The sequence below is a fragment of the Acomys russatus genome, chromosome 6 (genome assembly GCF_903995435.1).
Source record: "Acomys russatus chromosome 6, mAcoRus1.1, whole genome shotgun sequence".
Classification (NCBI taxonomy): Eukaryota; Metazoa; Chordata; class Mammalia; order Rodentia; family Muridae; genus Acomys; species Acomys russatus.
The window spans coordinates 58,328,893-58,348,777 of record NC_067142.1 but is presented as its reverse complement, the minus strand read 5'-3'; the positions used below and the strand labels follow the sequence as shown (position 1 = coordinate 58,348,777).

The window sequence follows — 19,885 nt, the reverse complement described above, 5'->3', positions numbered from 1 at the left end:
GCTGTGCTGCACTGTTTCCCTAAGAGCATATTTTGTGAAGGATTTCTCCAGGCGATGGCAGTCTTTGTAAGACAAACGCCTGAAGGACATATGGTTTCCATACATTTTCTGTCTAGACTGACTTTATTTAGTGACTCTTGGTCTGAATTGGCCTAGTTAAAGTTTCTGCATGAGCTTGTGTAAAAATTTTAGATGTGGGCACACCGTCAGGGCATAAAACAAAAAACTTTGACTTCAAATGGGCAAGAGAATAGAAGAGGCCTTTGGATACTTTCTTTTAGGTTAAATTATTCCGATCATGAGAACGCCCACTCACCCATTCCTCCCAGAAACACTGCCCAGAGTAGACGCTACCACTCCTCACTCTGTGTGTGTGTGTGTGTGTGTGTGTGTGTGTGTGTGTGTGTGTGTGTGTAAGCTCTAATTCTTTCTTTACATGGCCCAGGGGACCTATGATTTCTTGCCCTTTTAGCACCAAATTTTACAAACACAGCATTTTTCTGACTTGGAGGAAAGAAAAAACAAAACAAAACAAAACAAAAACCACCCAACAAGCCACCAAGTAAGATACTTAACCATTTGGCATTTCGGTAGCTCCTTCGCCCAACAATGGAAATTCTGTTTTAAAATGTGGTTTCTGAGCCAGTGTTCAAGGCTGCTCTAGAAACAATAAGATCTTTTCAGAGGGAAAGAATAACTTGTAGGCTTGCCCAAAAGTCAGCTTTGCTCCCTCTTTTGTGAGAGTCCCAGCCCTGTTTAACTGCTTTACAGCAACGGGCTCACAGAGAGGAGAAACTTTGGGACACTCTGCACGCCCCCACACCCAAGCGCTGTCACTTGGCCTCTGAGCATTTCACTGGTCTTCCTCACATATTTGTTCACTGACATGGCATCTTGCAAGGCACAATGCCTCTCTGTTTTTCTGTTAGCTTTTTTTTTTTTTTTTTTTCTCTCTTTTGTTTTTAAATTTTGAACTAAGGCATATTAGAGCGCCCCCTGCTGGACTCTTTTTGAGAACACTAAGGAGTAACCCACAAGAACATTGCAATTCTTTTGTCTCCACTCTTGTCACTTAAAAAGGGCAAGAAAAGTACTGTGTGGTAAGATTAAAACTGGCCTTTTGACTCATCAGGTATCACCAGGCAGGAGGAAAATGGTGACGTAGTCTTATCTTTTCTAAATTTTCAGATTCTGTGGCTTTATTTTGTAACGGTAAAGCAATTAAAAAAAAAAAAAAAAAAAGGCCTGATTACTCTAACTACTCTATTCCTCAGAGACACCCAAGGTCATGCTCATCTTTCCTAAAGCAGGAATGAGTTTTACTGTTTCTATGGAGGAGAAGATTGCTGCCTTTCCCCTCCCTGTGTGGGCTTTTTCTTTTCCGTGACTTCACATGTCAAGGGGCTACATGCCCCGGAAGTGGAAATTTCGGCTTGTGATAGGTGCATCCTAGTACCGCCTAAAGAGCCCCACTTCTGTCATTCAGATGACAAAGTCAACCCCTTCTGGAGCCTGAGGTGGGAGCGACGAGTGAGAGCCAGGAAGAGAAAGGGAAGAGAAGGAGAATCAGAGGAAAGGTTTTTATTCCTCTAATTGATGGGTTCTGTGGCAGGAAGTCCCAGGGCCACGCCTCTTTCTAAAAAAAGGGGGGAAGGGTAGGGAGAGGCTAATAAAGGAAGAAGGGAGAAAGAGGAGGAGGAAGAGAGTGAGGGAATTCACCGGAAGGAATGCCGCCTGACTTATACGCTGTGAATCTCTGGAAAACCAGGCCCTCCCCCTGGTTTTCTCAGGTTCCATCTTCTTTAGCCCCTTCCTCTCCTTGGCTTACCTGCTGTTTGTGATATAGTGCGAGGGCCAACATGGACAAAATACTATCACAACTAGTCTCGTAAACATCATAGTTTCTTACAACTAAGCTCTCTCTAAGCTAAGTTATTTCATCACTGTATCAGGACATGGGGCAAAACAAGTCACTTGATACTTGTGACAAAGGGTGGGTGATGCTTGTTTTTTTTTTTTTTTTTTTTAACAGCAGCACTTTCCCTGGCTCTTTTTCTTTATAGACACCCATTTCTATTCGTGGAAGGCCAGGCCCTCGGCTTGCCCTATGCTCCAGAAGTCCTTTCGCACGCATGCCCTCCAGCTCTAGGCTAGGACTCCAAGGGTCCCTGCCACTCGGCTAACACAGCTCTACACGAGCACCTAACTGCTGTTGTCACTGCCAACCGGTCTCTATACTAACAAGAAAGCCTTCGAGAAAGTGACAACACTTATTTCCGTATCTCTGTTAACATCATGCCTTGTATACACAGAGGGAAACAAACAAACAAAATTACAAAATGAGTTGACCTGCAACACTTAATCCAAACTTACTTTGGAGACTGGCCCCCCCCCAAGCAGTGTATTTTACAAACCAATATAAATACACATTTTTTTCCTTGTCTACTGAAAGAGCCTGAGTCAATGCTGTTGTGAAACTCTTTTTCCCACATCTTCAACTGGAGCAGAGTTAGTGTGAGTGAATCATCTCTCTCATCCCTACAAAAGCTGAGGAGTTTTTTTTGTAGACATATTGGCATCCTACCTATGAGGGAAACCTTAATCAGATCTATAGAGCAATCTAAATAAACTTTAGCAGAGTACATTTTATTTCTACTTATCCCAGAGACTCATTAGATTGTGGACAATTTTCTCCTCATGTTCTCATTTCAAGTCCCACAAATTGATTCATATTTTCCTAGTTGATATATATGTGCATATTTATAAAATCAAGGGTTTATTCTGATATGGGAACTACATGTTACCTCTTATATGTAGTGAGTCATACTAGTTTTAGACCCTTCAAATAGACTCAAAGTTTCATATGCTTCCATACGTCTACAAAATATTGGACGACAACGAGCTTGATGGCATTCCTTAAGCCACAAAAAGCAAAAAATATACCAGAGTGCAAGTGCCCTTATCATTGTTTATAAGAAAAATCATAAAACATCTTCCGTTTGGAGAAAATCCTGAGATTTGCAATATTTTTCTAAGCTGAGCCCAACACCATCTAAATATGTAATATCTACTTGAAAAATCCCCAAATAAGAATCAAAATACAAATGCTATGTCAACACCTAAACACTGGTACATCCTGTCACTGCTCTCCTAGGATAAACATTCAAAAGAGGAAGGGAAAAGTCTAGCTTGTAGCTGCCTTTCCATTTTCCTCAAAGGTAGAATTGGGATGCATATACTCATGATCTCCAAATTGTCACACTGCTTTCATCAAATACCTTGAATACTATAATAAGACATGTAATACGAGAGCTTGCTCCATGGCAAGTTCAGAGGTTATTCAGATAGGGGCTTCAGGGAAGGCTCAGTTAGTAAAATGCTTACCAGCACAAGTATGAGAACCAGGTTATGGAGACCCAGCACCCATTGGGAAAGAGGAGACAGAGGATCCCTGGGGCTTACTGACCAGCCAGTCTAACTAAATCGAGGAGTTCCTTGTCTCAAAACTAAGGTGAATTATGAACATCGATGCAAAAATACTAAATAAAATACTTGCAAAACGAATACAAGAACACATCAAAGATATCATTCATCATGACCAAGTAGGCTTCATTCCAGGCATGCAGGGATGGTTTAATATATGGAAATCCATCAATGTAATCCACCATATAAACAAACTGAAAATAAAAAACCACATGATCATCTCTTTAGATGCAGAGAAAGCATTTGATAAAATCCAACACCCATTCATGTTTAAAGTTTTAGAGAGATCGGGGATAGAAGGCACTTTGCTCAACATAATAAAGGCTATATACAGCAAGCCAATAGCCAAAATCAAAGTAAATGGTGAGATACTCAAGGAAATTCCTCTAAAATCGGGAACAAGGCAAGGCTGCCCACTCTCTCCATATCTCTTCAATATAGTACTCGAAGTTCTAGCCAGAGCAATAAGACAACAAAAGGAGATCAAGGGTATCCAAATGGGAAAGGAGGAAGTCAAATTATCCCTATTTGCAGATGATATGATAGTGTACATAAGTGACCCTCAAAATTCCACCAGAGAACTCCCACAGCTGATAAACACCTTCAGCAAATTGGCTGGATACAAAATTAACTCAAAAAAGTCTGTAGCCTTCCTATAAACAAATGACAAGCTTGCAGAGGAAGAAATTAGGAAAGCCACACCCTTCACATTAGCCACAAGCAATATAAAATATTTAGGAGTTACTCTATCTAAGCAAGTGAAGGACTTGTTTGAAAAAATTTCAAAACTCTGAAGAAGGAGATTGAAGATGACATGAGAAGATGGAATGATCTTCCTTGCTCAAGGATCGGGAGAATTAACATAGTAAAAATGGCCATCCTACCAAAAGCAATCTACAGATTCAATGTAATCCCTATCAAAATACCTACACAATTTTTAAAAGACATTGAAAGTTCAATTCTGAACTTCATATGGAAAAACAAAAAACCCAGAATAGCTAAAACAATCTTGTACAATAAAAGGTGCTCCGGAGGAATCTCCATACCTGATCTCAAACTATACTATAAAGCAAGTTATTAAAACAGCATGGTCCTGGCACAGCAACAGGCTGGTTGATCAGTGGAATCGAATCGAAGACCCAGACATGAATCCACACACATATGGTCACTTGATTTTTGACAAAGAAGCCAAATCCATTCACTGGAAAAAGGATAGCATCTTCAACAAATGGTGCTTGTCTAACTGGATGTCTATGTTTAAAAAAATGCAACTGGACCCATATTTGTCACCTTGCATAAAAATCAAATCCAAGTGGATTAAAGACCTCAACATAAAACCAGAGACACTAAGTCACTTAGAAGAAAAAGTGGGGAAGAGCCTGGAACATATTGGCACAGGAGACAACTTCCTGAACAGAACACCAACAGCCCAGGCCTTAATGTCAACAATTAAATGGGACCTCATGAGGCTGAGAAGCTTCTGTAAGGCAGGAGACACTGTCAAGAGAACAAAGCGACAGCCTACAGACTGGGAAAAGATCTTCCCCAACCCTACATCTGACAAAGGTCTAATATCCAAAATATATAAAGAACTCAAGAAATTAAACACCACCAAACTAAATAACCCAATGGAGAAATGGGGCTTGGAACTAAACAGAGAATTCTCAACAGAGGAATATCAAATGGCTGAGAAACACTTAAAGAAATGCTCAACCTCCTTAGTCATCAGGGAAATGCAAATCAAAACAACTCTGAGATTCCATCTTACACCCATCAGAATGGCTAAGATCAAAAATTCAAGCGACACCACATGCTGGCGAGGATGTGGGGAGAGAGGAACACTCCTTCATTGCTGGTGGGAATGCAAACTAGTACAGCCACTTTGGAAATCTATCTGGTGCTATCTCAGAAAAATGGGAATAGGGCTTCCTCAAGACCCAGTTATTCCACTCCTTGGAATATACCCAGAAGATGCTCCAGCACACAAGAAAATTTGCTCAACCATGTTCATAGCAGCCTTATTCATAATAGCCAGAACATGGAAACAGCCTAAGTGTCCATTAGTAGAAGAATGGATAAAGAAACTGTGGTACATATACACTATGGAATACTACTCAGCTATTAAAAACAAGGAATTCCCAAAATTTGTGGATAAATGGATTGAGCTAGAAATGATCATAATGAGTGAGTTAACCCAGAAGCAGAAAGACTCAAATGGTATATACTCACTTATATCTGCATATTAGCCCAAGGGGCATGTCACACGAAAGCCTTCTCTTACCAGGAAACTGGGACAGAGGGGAGGACATTCTATTGGGACTCTAGATGAGAGAAGCATGGGAGAATATCAAAGTAGAAGGATCCAGAGGATCCTAGAAACCTACAAGTAGAACATTATGATAGGCAGATTTGGGCCCAGGGGTCCCGCTCAAACTAAGGCACCAGCCAACGACAATACAGGCAGTAAACTTTAAACCCCTACCCAGATCTAGCCAATGGTCAGAACATTCTCCACAGTTGAGTGGACAGTGGGATGTGACTTTCTCACGTACTCTGGTGCCTCACATTTGACCATGTCCCCTGGAGGGGGAGACCTGGTGGCACTCAGAGGAAGGACAGCAGGTTACCAAGAAGAGACTTGATACCCTATGAGCATATACAGGGGGAGGTAATCCCCCTCAGGAACAGTCATAGGGGAGGGGAATAAGGGGAAAATGGGAGGGAGGGAAGAATGGGAGGATACAAGGAATGGGATAACCATTGAGATGTAACAAGAATAAATTAAAAAAAAAAACTAAGGAGAAGAGTGATTGAGGAAGACTCCAACATCAACCGCTGGCTTGCTTACACACACACACACACACACACACACACACACACACACACCCTGATGAACAATGCAATGCAGTCTGTCCTAGTGGAGTCTCCCCAAACCCATTAAGACTGGCCTCACATTTATAAACACTCAAGGCCAGATAACAGAGAGATGAACAGATGAAATTAGACTTCTATTCTTTAAAAAAAGACAATAAAATGAGAGAAGGAAACAAATGGTGGCTTCTCAACCTTATCAGTGAAGCCAGCTTCTGCCCAAAATGCCACCCACCCTGCCTGAGCATCGGACGTTCTTACAAACACTGGCATTGTCCAAAATCCTATAAACGGAGCATCCCTGCAGCCACAACTTCAAGTCTTACATCTTTCCCTTTGATTTGAAAGCAGAAACATGGCTCTTCTATCATAACCATAAACCGCCCACACACAACACAGTGTTTCAATAAATGTTAAATGATACAAGATGCTCCATTTCAATGTAATGGATTACTTAATGAAGCCCATCGCTTAACAAAGCAACTGAGGAAAATCTGGTACAAAACAAATAAGTTTGCCTCAAATAAACTGTCTTATGAGGTGACTGTCTTTGGCAGTGGGACTGGTTAGGAACTGGACCAATGAAATACATTTGGACAGTAAACTTTAAATGCCTTCTCAGTGTTGAAGTCGGCAAGCATCTTAGCGTGGCTTTTTTTTTAATCATTCTGGACAATGTGTATTTGTCTTGAGTTTCTGTCTAGCAGTATTTTACAATATGGTTTACTCTTCTTATTGTTTTAGAAATAATATAATGTTCACTTCTTCCAAAAGAGTAAGTGGGGTCAAGGCTCTTCGGGATTTTTTAATTGCATATATTTCACATATATGGATTCCTTTCACCTGAAACTGGGCATGTTCCAAAGATGTCTTAATCATTTTGAAAGAACAAAATGGTATCTTCTCCTTCCACTCTTTTTCTCCTGTCATTAATTCACCACATAGCTATGCAATAGTGTTTTCCGAATATAGCCCTCGAGACAGCCTTAGTGAGCTCACAAGTGAACAGGTTTAACTAATTTATTCATTTGGGGAAAAAAAAAACCAAAGTACTGTGATTCAAAGATCATGCTAAATTCTGGGATATGGTAAATGGAGTGCCAGGCCTGACAGCCGGTACAGATGTGCATCTTCACAGTCCTCTCTCTGCCACTGCCCACCTCTGGTCATCATTCACCCCACCACCCTGCTCTAAGGTTGAAGAGACTAAGCAGAGTCTGCTCTTCTATCAGAGGATCCAGTTCCCACAGTTGAAATTTTCCCTCTGGCACTCCTTTAATTTCTAGCCCCTTTTGGTCAGCATAGGTCTGCGGCTCCCTGCCATTTGGAAGCTTTGTTGTGCAGTGTATGAAATCACCTTTGCTCTTGCTGTAACCACATTGCCGCATCTTCAAGCTCAGCTGAGTGTGTGCCCCAGTAATGAATTATAGAATTCCACCCCTTATTCCACATTTAAAATGCAGTGCTATAGTAAAGACCACTTGCATGTTTGTCTTAGGTCACTTACCCTGCCATTCAAGAGTAGATTCCAAGCTTCTTAAAGTCACATGGCACAGTGCATTCCACATAGTAATGCACAAATATATGATAGGCCTGCTACAGCCTCTGGCTGAGTTACAAATGAGAAAAATAAAGACTAAAAGCATTTGGGGTGGGGGGCCTGCATAATCTAGCAGTTATAGCTATACTTGATGTATTCTTTTCAGCTCTTGCTCCGGGACCTTTTCTATATTAACATATAATCCCAGACTTATTATGCCTATGGCACCATGGGACCTACTCACCGTGACTTCTCTTGGACTCCAATCTCAATGCATGTCTTGCTTAGGCACTTTCCAGTCACGCACTCGACTGCCCATCATGCAGCAACTATCCATTCGCTGCTCCCGCGTCTCAGTGTGCGAAGTGCTGAGTATACACACTAAGGCAACACTGTGCCTCCTCTACTCTCCAGGACATTAAATCTATTGGGGGTTCAGGCAGTAAAGTGATGGGAAGTGGCAGTTAAGACGAGAACAAAAGGATCAGGAGAGCCCTGTTGCATTCCTTTATCCCTGTGTTACAAGCCTTTGTCTAACCTATCAGGTTTGCAGAAAACAATTTTCAATCGACCTCACTCTTCTCTGTCCCGAGCCTCACTCAGTTCACAGCCTGACATCCACTCAGGCCCTAACTCAGTGGCATTCCCCTCCAAGTTCAAAGCCTGGCTATCAGCTCCCATCTCATGACTGCTTAACTACTAACACTACGTTTCCATCGGTTATGCATTTGTCAAACTCCTTGGGGATGGGATGGGATTGTTTAGTGCTATTCCATGAACAATAAAATAAATCATGGGAAGAATCTCCAAGCCTCGATTCTATGTACACACGCATGCACACACACACACACACACACACACACACACACGAAAATGCTGGGGTGGAGGGAGGGATGGAGAGAGAGCAGAGTGAATGAGAGTACATATTGCTGTTCTATAGGACCCAGGTTCTGTTCCCAACATCCACATCAGGTGGCTCATAACTGACATAACTTCAGCTCTAAGAAACTCAACATCATCTTCTGGCCCTGCAGGTACCTACATTCATGTGCATACACAGACACAGACACATACACACACACTTTAAAATAATTAAATCTAAAAGACAGTTGAAAAAACTCTGGGCCACAGTAATGATTAACTAATAAACACCCTTTGATATGATAAAAACCAATGGAGATCATAGTATCCTCAGGTGTTTCATACTTCCAGGATTATTTCTCAATTTAATAGCTGTCAGGCACTAACTGGATAGTAAGCAGTGGGTCAAGGCACTGCAGGAATGCTGAGATGATTTAAAGAGCCCATTTCTAGTCAGTAAAGATGAGGGTGTGAGCCTAAAGTCTTCCAGTGTGATGGCTGACCACATTGGCCTTGAAGCAATTCTACCCGAAAGGTCAGAGAAGATTCAGTTCACTGAGGAGTGTCTAGAAAGATGAACAAAAAGTCACTGAGAACAGAATTACGTATAACATGATGCTAAGCACTGCATGACACAAATGTGACCTTTGACCTCTCCATCAAACGAGAACCCCTGGTGCAGGTTCAAGACTTGAGATGTAAGCTAAAGGAATATGGAGGTCATCTCAAACATGAAAGAATATATTCACAAAAGGTAAATTGTCTTTGCATAGTCTAGGAAGAAAATTCCTTTTTCCTAGTGGAGAACTGCCAAACAGTCCAGTGATTAGAGAAGACAAATCTGCACATTAATTATGCTTGTTCCTCTGCCAATAAGTATCTCTACGCATCCTTTTTAAAATCCAATCACCGTTGAATAGTAAAACTAGGATAGGGTGCTGCACTAGAAGGCACGCTCATGTCTTAGCCACATATGGGTATCGGAGGCAAGAGGGACTCTGCATGGCTTCATGTTAAAGTGGTCAGCAGTCTCACGATTAGGTCACTAATGGCGCTTCTGCTTTTATTTTACCTTCGCTTTGAATTTTATCTTATAGCTTGTGGTTTGTGTTTGTGTTACTTGACTTGAGAAACAAACCTAGGCCTTCACAGTGACAGTACCAGCTCTAACCGCCAGGAAACAGGTGTGGTATTGAGACACTTCATCATTGTTTTCTTCAATTTTTTTCATTGTTGTTGTTGTTGTTGTTTGAGACAGGGTTTTTCTGTGTAGCCTTGGCTGTCCTGGAACTCACTCTGTAGACCAGGCTGGCCTCCAGCTCACAGAGATCCACCTGCCTCTGCCTCCCAAGTGCTGGGATTAAAGGCGTGTGCCATCGCGGCCCAGCCTCTTCATCTTTTTCAATGGTTTTCTTCATGCCAGAAATGGGTATCTGATCTGATCAACTTAGTATTTCAAGGTCAAAAGGATGAATAAAACTCTATATAGTGTCTTTTGGGGAAAAAATATCTGGAAAGATTGGTCAAAGATATTTCCACTTAGGCCATATGTTGAATTAGAGAGTCATAAAAACCATTCTGGAGGTGGCTGTACACACAGAGAAAACTCATGAACATATTTTATGCCACAAACGTATTTCAAGGAATAAATAATATGACTCGATAATGTCATGCTATTCTCAAGTATACTAACATTTAATCACATGGATGGCTTTCAGAAACACCATGACCAATCAGATAGTGGCTGATCCTACTACACACCTTGATAAGTCCTGTAAGACCACACACAGGAGCTATCACTCCTGCAGACTATGTGGGATCCCACACCCAGCCTGTTCATAACTCTAAAGGCCTGGATTTCTGATTTTTGATGGTCTGCATTAGAAGCAAAATGCAGACTAATTGGGGAAAGTCACTGCTAAAGGCAATGAGAAGTGCCTAACACAGAGATGAAGAAAGATTTAAAACCAATATTGAGACTTCACACACCTCATTAGTTCCTGGAGTAGGCATACTTTAGCACAGTTCACTCTCTACAGCCATTTGTGCTCAGCTGTCACAGATCTGTGCACTGTTTCAAGTGGCTTTCAAATTATTCCGTATTTGTATTCATATTGGGAGAAATCTCTTTGGTTTTGATAGCTATCTGCATAATGAAAAATATACAATTCCCTCTTTGAAAATTAGGATACCTGGATGACTCAAAGATTGCCATCTTAAAATCACTGCAGATTATGACCACTCCTAGGGGCCTGAATTGCATGGGCATGCGCATGAAGGCTCATTGTCAGCGTTCTGAAAAACATTTCTGCTATTATATCTGTTTCTTTACCTGTCTTTTTCTCTTTTTCTAGCCGGAGGCCACCCCCATCACCAACTCGTCCCACCATAATCCGTCCACTAGAATCCTCTCTGTTAGACTAAATGAAGTGTCTGGCTTGGCAATTAATCACTAATGACTTATGCAAAAGCAACATACTCGGTAACCTTTGCAGTCAACCATGAGTAGTCGCATGTATGGACATCCATAGGCAAGTAGCCAGTTTTACTAATGTATTCATCACTCATCTTCATTGCTCATGGTACGTCAGACCTTTGGGGTTTGACTGAAAAACTGCTAACCCGTAGAGAGGTTTACTATGTTGTATTGACCAAGGTCGTTGTGGATAGCAGTCCTATACTTTGGTACCATTTATCTATCCAACATATGTTTGAAGTTGCTCTGTAAGCGTTTTCTACACTGTCTACAGAGAAGCTTAGAGCAATTCTTAACAGATATAAAAGAGTGAGCTTAGAGCCACACAAATTTTCCCACACGTTGTTTAGAATGACAGAAATTCTATTGTCTGATATTAATGCCGCCACCTGCGCCATAAATGCTTACTAAGACTTCTTTTCCTACTTATGTCATAGGACTGTTAGGAAGCAAGATCTTAAACTTAGGATTGCTTAAGATGGAAGCTTTTCAGGGGCATGAGGCAGTTTGCAGAGGAAAGTCTACAGGGTTTGCTCCTGGTGCCAGTGTGTTTGTTTCATGCTAGCTAAAAGCACAATCAACAGTGAAGCAAAGCTTGAGTTTTTTGGTCATCAGTTGATAAATTTGGCTACTTTCAGAGTTCAAGGAAGAAGCAAAAATATCAGCATTCTAAAAGTATCTGGGATAATATATTATTTTCTCATATATCTACCTACTTGTAGGAAGGCTGACATTGAAAATGTTTAATTTTCCAATTGACTGGGGGGACATGGATAACTAACTCCATTTAGCTATTATCATCATCACATCATCATCATTATTATTAGCTAGAGCAAAATTACATGTATGCTAAGACATGATTCCTATGCTTTACATATAAATTATTATGCAAGCATACCTTTAAAGTTACTTTAATGTCTCTACCCATTCCAGACTCTCTTAAATCTTGCAGATTAATATGACACAATTGCATTGAAAACATGGTCCCTAGTATGAAAAGAAATTCATTTGAGATGCCACAGTTTAGGAGCACTGCTCATATGTTTACTGATGCCTTGCTTCTGAAAATGCCTTTGCAATACTGAGCTGCAAAACAAGTTTGCAAACTCTAGCATTTCTAACATTTACCAGAGCAGCCTAGCCTAGAGGTTACTAGTTCAACCTTGAAGTTCAGTTTTGGACTACCCACAAGCAGATGATTAACCTATAGGAAGTAGCTAGAAGCCAAATGGAATTCTGTCTGCTAACTGCTCCCAGACTACAGGGCGAGCATTCACTGAATTGTGGTGTCCAGTGACATTATTCCATATTCACAGAAGTAAATCAGGTTTTACTGACTGCAGTGTCTCCCTTTGAAGGCAGCAAACATGATTTGTATGTGAACTTCACTTTAATTTCCTGTGCAGTTTCTAACCAAAGCAAGAAGCTATAAAGTATGACATAAAAAAACTTTTAACCATTATTTTTGCTTAAAAAAAAAAAGGAAATTTCCAAATTCAATGACACTATATTGAACTTATTCTAATGGGTTATATCCCACTTATAATTGGCTAAATTTAGAGAATCTGAGACATACAAAGGGGGTAATTTCAACCTTTAAGTGACATAGAATATTACCGCTCTAATTTCTCAAACATTTATCCATAGAAAAAAATGTGAATGGAACTCATATACAAGATGTACATTGTCTTTGAAAACAGTGTCCCAAATAAATGGAAAAACCTTTCAGCAAACCTTCATAACTGAACAGCTGATGGGCAGTGAGGTCTTCTCACAACACTCCCTCCATTTAGGCTTCCCTTCGCTTCTTCCTTTGAGCTCTCTAAAATGGGCAGCTAAGGAATTACATACTTCAAGGTCTGGCTCCATTCATACTGTGGTTTTGCATCTTGCTGTATTTCAAATTTTTTCCTTCTGTTAGAGGAAAATATTGCAGAAAACCACTGGTGTGTTCTCAGATCAGCACAAACCAGTGTCAAGGAAAATTGGGGATTTGTCTCTCCACGTTTCTTCCCACTGATCTTAGACAGTAGTAGATGACAGTATTTGTCACCTTTGGCTTTTGCTTCTTGAGCCACAGATGCCCTGTCCCAAATGTCTCCCTTCGTCTGGACAGTTTTGTCCTCTCTGCCACTGTGTTGTATCTGGTGGCACCCAAAACCCCCTATCCCACTCCCACCTCAGAATTTCAACAACGGCATTCCAGAATATTTTCAGTTTGCTGCAGTTCAAAGGGTTTGCATCCTGCTAACAGAAGACACCAACCTGAGTGAAGTCTGAATCTCTGGAGTGTGCAGAGTTTGTGGGGTGGCATGCACGCCAGGCCTTGAACGGGGAATGTAAGCTTGAAGGGCCTTCTGTTTCCTGTTCCATATCCGATCTCTGAGTCAACTTCCTGATTGATGATTCCAGTGCTGTCAGCACAATAGATGTAGCTCTACCTTTCTATCATCATCATCATCATCATCATCATCATCATCATCAATAGTGCTTTTAGGACTTGAAAAAATAACTGTCCATGTTTGATAGGTAAAGCCAGTTTTACTGTCACATGCTAAATTTTGCATGCATATTGTTGGCTAGCCAGAATAAGCATTTACTCAGTTGTGGATGGGATGTAAAATGGTGTTGATTTAGAACAGATACATCTCCAAAAACCATCTACTAAGGATACCTTCTTGAATATTGCTTTTAGGCGTGTTTTATTAGAAGAGTAGTGGGGTCTCCTTATTGGCAGTTTCTCTGTCTGTGCAGATACATGCTCATTCTATTCAAAGCATAACAAAACAGTTCGTGTGATATCAGTACTCTAAATTTAGAATTAAGATGTAGCCACATATAGTCATTTGTGATTTTTTTAAGACTGTAGCCATACTCTAAAATATGAAATGGGACCTGGTACCAGTATGTGACAAGTGCCAGTGTTTTCTGTGCACTCATTTTCTCTGCATGTCTCTAGGAATATATGTATGTACATAGAAAATACGTATTTTGTGTCCTTTTGAGTAAATAGATTCAAAAGCAATGGCTAAAATGCCATTAAGCATGAATGTACCTATATGTGCATTATATGTGTGTGTATGAGTAGAAATGTCAGTGTAACCTGTGCTCAGTGCGTAAGGCTTTGAGTATATTTTTAACTGTGGGAATGCATATGTTGGGAAGGCCCGCCATGACATGATTACAGTAGTTTTTTTCTCATAGCATACACGAGAAACACGAGGTTTCCTAACTCGCACTGTATATAATCTGAGGAGCACAAATCTTGTAATGATTGACGAGGTAGAGTAATGTCTATAGTCATTTGTATTGAAACCCACAGCACTGCTACCTAAGATGGAGTTACCCTTTGGTGATACTTTGAAAAGCAGAGAACAGTGTTGGAAGCTTTTCTCCAAGGCCTCTGGTTAGAATTGTGTTATTTGGGGATTGCTGAGCTGACTCTTAAAAAAAAACAAAAACAAAAACAACTAAGTTGATCTATAGAGTCATTCGTTCTCTACAGTAAAGGCTAAAAGAAGACAGAGAGTCAGCAACATAATGAAAGTGATGGGTCTTTCTGAGCGAAACTGTTCAAACATGTGGGGGAGGGGATAGGCTAGTTAATTCTTTGCAGGTTTATTGTCTATTCTTTCAGGTAAACCTTTTGCATTTGGCAAACTGTATTCATTACTTTACATTGGTGGGGATCTCTGTAGGATGAGTAATAAAGCCTAAACAGATCCCCAAGCTGTCTTAATTCTGTGAAAGATGACTGTGTGTAAGACCCAAGCCATGAGTTTTATGTCGTTTCGCCCCGCACTGCCAGCTGTGAACTCAGAGCTCCCGTGAATGAAGGCAGTTTTAGAGAAACAATTGATAGTTCACCGGATCAGTTAGTCTTTTCTAAGGAACTCAATTTGTCTTCTAGGTAAAAAGAGGCTATCTGTCTAGTTGATATGTTTAAAATTATGTGGTGCTCTGTATGTGAGACTTTAACAATATTCTAAAGTATATATAGCGTGTGCATTGCTGGTGGTGTGTATATACATACGTGTAATAATATCTCTATGTGTGAGAGCAAGAGACAGGAACCTCAGAGAACCTCCTATTGGAAACCTGTTAGTGCTGGTATACCGGTGAGACTTCTCATTCCACTGGTCAAGGGCTTCACACGTGGCTCAGCTCAAGGCATTAATTTCTGTATAACCTGAACCTTTAACTTCCTTAAACTTCATTCATAATATACTGTTTTCAAATTGTACAAAAAAAGCTCTCCACTGTCTTATATACTGACTGCTGCCAATCTGTGAAAATCATTTCTCACAACCCAGAAGAAACCCTACCACTGTAGCCTTGTGTGTGTGATCTCAAATGCACTGCTCTTGTTCGGTCGGCTTCTGTATGTTCCTCTCCTCTCCCTGTTCTGAGTCAAATTTCACTTTGCTTTTGTATGAATGATGAGAACATAGAAGTTAAATCCTGTTTTCTCTGTTAACTCTTTAATTAACATGAGCCAGAATACTTTCCACTGTCTTTTTGCCACTTCTGGGATTTCTTAATGCTGGATTAATATGGATTCTGTGAATGGGATTTTTGAAGCAAATTCCTAAAGCCTGTATCATCCTTGAAGGTCATGTACCTATTGTGAAAATGTGAAACTGTATTTCTGAACCCAAAATAAATTATTACATTTGAAGGAACCCCCCCAATTCCTCATTCTTGTATACATTTGAGTCTATGCAGTTTAGTAACACCTGGGAGTAAATTTCTATTGTTCCTTTGCTTAAATTGGCCCAGCAATACTAAAACGGAGTGTGATAGCATTCTGTACTTTTGTCCTTAAGTTGTGGGAAAGGAGATTTTTTTTTTTTTTGGATAGAGTGAATTAGGTAAATCAAAGGAAGGGAACTGAGAGACAATATTTCCTCTAATTTGAAATAATAAGAGTGTAGGATTCGAACCTCAGACATCTGGGTGGTATGATCTTTGCCAAAAATGTGACAGTTTGGTCCTGGGAAGGAAGTATTTGTGGGAAAACCTGGGAAAGTAAGAGGAAGGACAGAGTTACCGCATACATGGTTAGGTCAACAGAAGACAAACACTGTGCAGCTGGGTTATAGATGTCATCTGCGCATCAGGCAGAGTGGAGGAAACGCAGCAGTCTGTCCAATAATAGGAAAACGGCAGTTCTCGGTAGATACAACCAACCTTCTTCCAATCTTGTGCCCAGATAATAAACACCTCCTAGAAACACACATGGCTCTAGACTACATTGTCTGAATGCACACAGTAAGATGATAAGAAGGGAGCGATATTATCTTAATTCTCCATGCATGACCGGGATCTATAATTATAGGAAGGAAAGCTGGACAGATTGCTGAGATAATATGCCTTTCTAGCGCTATTTCCTTCTCCATGCATTTCCCACAAGCGGAGCACCCATCCTTCAAAGGGAGCTTTCTCCTAGGAGATGTGGCTAAGCAGCATGCCCGTCACTTGTGCTTTGTTTTAATCACATGATTCTAATGCACAGTAATACTATCCAGGATAATATCTAATGAAAATTACAAAAATCCCAAAGGACAATCATGTCACTCGTTGGCCACTTTCCACTTGTGCTTTTAAAATAGTTCAGCCCCTTGATTTGTTCTCAAGATCCCCATCTTTCCAGCTGCAGCCTTTCAGTCACACTTTGAAGAACTCATCTGGTATCTGGCTTCACAGACTCAACCTGCCTTCACCAGCAGGCATTCCTCTACCAACGCTTGGTGCTGTCACATTTGGGGTTATTTGTTGGTGCTCTTTCACACTAGAGTGACATAATAACTACAATATATGCAAGAGATACTGATTAAAATTACCACTTTAATTCACAGCCTTCCAAAATGCACTGCCTGAGATTGTAATGAGTGGGTGCGTGGGCACACGTGCGTGTGCGCGCACACACACACACATACATACACACAGAGTCATTTTATCAGTATGCTTTGGGAAGTCATGCCTATAATTTAAATGTCTTTTACGGAAAGGAAATAAATCAAATTATGTTGTGAATCTTTAAGAGAGGGATGGTGTCCACAAGCTTCTCAGACTTTTTTGATCACAAGAGGTTCATTCGTGCAATGTCGCATAGAACTGGGGGCTCTAAGGCACCTAACTTTAGAAAACATTGCTTTGGGGACATTAGGCAAGAGAAAAAGCAATTTGTATATGATAATTATTTTAGAGTAAACTGTCATCAACAAAAAGTTGTGTTACAAGTTCAAGTGTAAGAGCAAGATGAACTCCTAGCTCGGGACAGACGTGGATGTACTGGTGGCCCCACGACAACAGTATCTGAGCTCCCTGGCAGAAGATCCCATAAGATCAGGTGCACAGAAGCAGACAGGCAGTGAGGCTTACCAAACCTGTGTGGGACTCATCCTCGCCTACCTGAGCTTTCCTCCCCTTTCAAAAAAAAAAAAAAAAAAAGATCCAGGTCCACTTAAAATTAAGTCTCACCAGAGAAGATGAGGGCACCCCCCCACCACCCATTCCTGCTGTTTTTCTTTCCTCCTTTGCTGTATTTCAGCCTCACTCCTCCGCTGTGGGATGTTAAGTTGCCCAAACAATGGGCAAAGCAATCCAGCAGAGGTTGTTTGAAGAAATTTCACAGAAAAGAGAAAACATAGAAGGAAAATCTTGTGGGAGTTCATTCCGTGGCAGGTTCCCCCATCAGACTAAATTACAGCAATGGGACAAGGGCTGAGAGGATGCATGTGATTCATTATTAATAATCAAGTCTTAATGATTTTTCATCTCTTGCTTGGGAAAAAAACTTATCTGTGAAGTTATTTTTCTGACCACTTGAGAAAAAAGAACCTGGGTGTGTAATCTTGACTATATTAAGTGTAGGTGCCTCTGAATATCAGTTTGTTGAACTTTGAGGTTTGTTAACTCGGTTCTCCAGTACCTCTGCACTTTTTACATGTAGAAAGGCCACATACGTTCATCACTTGCCTTCAAGCACTCTATAAGCAATATAAAATTCTGAGCAGGGAACAGCAAAAACCCAGACTGTCAAGAGCCATGGTAACTAACAGGTCCACTGAATGCTGTTATTGTCAGTGCTGCTTTACTGGCCACCAATGAGAATGTTAGATACAGGGTAAGTGAAGGAGAAAGGAGCTGTGCTGAGGGAGCGTCACCACGGTGTTTGCAGCAAACTTCCTGGCTGTCAGTGAAATAAATTTTAGGACATAATGTGTCTGAATCCTGTTTCTGGACTGGAACACCAAACGAGCTCCCATGGGAAGGTGTTTTGGCCTGTGCTGGTAGAACGTCCCTTCAGCACTGTGGACTTGCTGTTCGTTTTAATGGCTCACCCCACACCCCACCCCCAACCAGGCTGAGGTAATTAACGTGTTCTAAAGCCTCTTCAGTACTTGAAAATAGTTTCTGTTTGCGAAGCAGGTGATAAATCTCATTCAGCCTGACAGAAATGTAATTACACTTTCTTCATGAAAACGCCAGGGAGGGATTACCATTACCTGCCTCTCACAAAGCCCGAGACTCGCAGACCTCCCACAGTTGAAAGGTTAGGGACTAGGAACAAGGTTTTCATCATTTAAATAGATGGGAAGGCCTCCTTAGTGTGGCCAGAGTAAATTGGACTGGAGGGAAAAAAATTTGCTCCAGAACTTAGGAAAAACAAGGGTCCGGTTTTGTTTTTCTGTTTTTGTTTTGTTTTGTTTTGTTTTTTTCTCAGCCACTGCTCAGGAAAAACCAAATCAGTTTGGTCCCATTAACATCTCACCAAAGATTTAAAAAAGAAAAAAAAAATTGTTTGGGGTTTTTCTTTTTATAGACCCAACTGTAACCTTAACAAGACCGACGTGGGAGTGAGTATGTTGCTGGACATCCGGGCGGGTGGCTCCTAGTGAGGTCTCACTCAGGGAGGAGGGCTTGAGAGAGTCTCTTAGAGAGTCCACACTGAGACTCTCACAGTGACTCGGTTAGAAACGGATCAACAAACGCGCAGACTTCTGCTGGAATCCCAGGGCAGTCTTTCTTTGGCCTGCTGTCTGTCTGCTGCAAAACTGTTCCCAGCAGAGTGGAGGTTACCGCATCTTCTGGAGACCGGAGGCAGCTCAAATTCCAGTGGCTGAAGCCAAGCCGCCGCTGCACAATTCTTACCCTGCCTCCACAATCCGTGGCCTGAGACAAACAAGCCAGGCTAGGGATCTGGACAAACCAGATCCAGAAAACCAAGTCTCTGTACCCTGGACCCACTTCCCAATAAATCAGGATTTTCACTGCTCCTTGCTCTAAGAGAGAGGGAATTCCTACAAATCCCGGGGCAACCAGGCAGCAGCCCTGGCATGCTAGTTTTCCTAGACTGGATTCCAGGCTGCCTTACCACACAGCTGTTCACCTCAAACAGATTCTTAGTTACAAATCCATGGCTGCAGATTAATCCCCGAGGTTTTCTGTGTTGGGGAGGTGTTGCTCATTTGATCTTGATACTTTCTAATTTCCTCACTTTGAAAAGTATTTGACTAGTCGATATGATAACATAGTAACTAAGGTAGTAAACTGAAATTTTCCTCAACAGAATTCTATAGCTATTCCTTTCCATACTGGGGAGCAGGCACATCATTCAAGTCTTTAGAAGTCACTGAGGGTGGGGGTGT

The 19,885-nt window shown here is 41.1% G+C and overlaps 1 protein-coding gene across 3 annotated transcripts in view; it reads left to right on the top strand.

Moving 5' to 3' along the window:
• Dnm3 (dynamin 3) overlaps positions 1–19,885 on the top strand; it is a 448,546-nt gene that overhangs the window by 428,124 nt on the left and 537 nt on the right. For 2 of the 3 annotated variants that reach the window (XM_051147696.1, XM_051147695.1), the window contains one exon: positions 11,110–13,417. The exons of the other annotated variant lie outside the window; for it this stretch is intronic. In XM_051147696.1, the coding sequence (XP_051003653.1) occupies positions 11,110–11,179 (70 nt within the window). In that variant the 3' untranslated portion in view covers positions 11,180–13,417. Of the gene's footprint in view, positions 1–11,109; positions 13,418–19,885 lie in introns of those variants that run through there. 3 annotated transcript variants of the gene reach the window in all.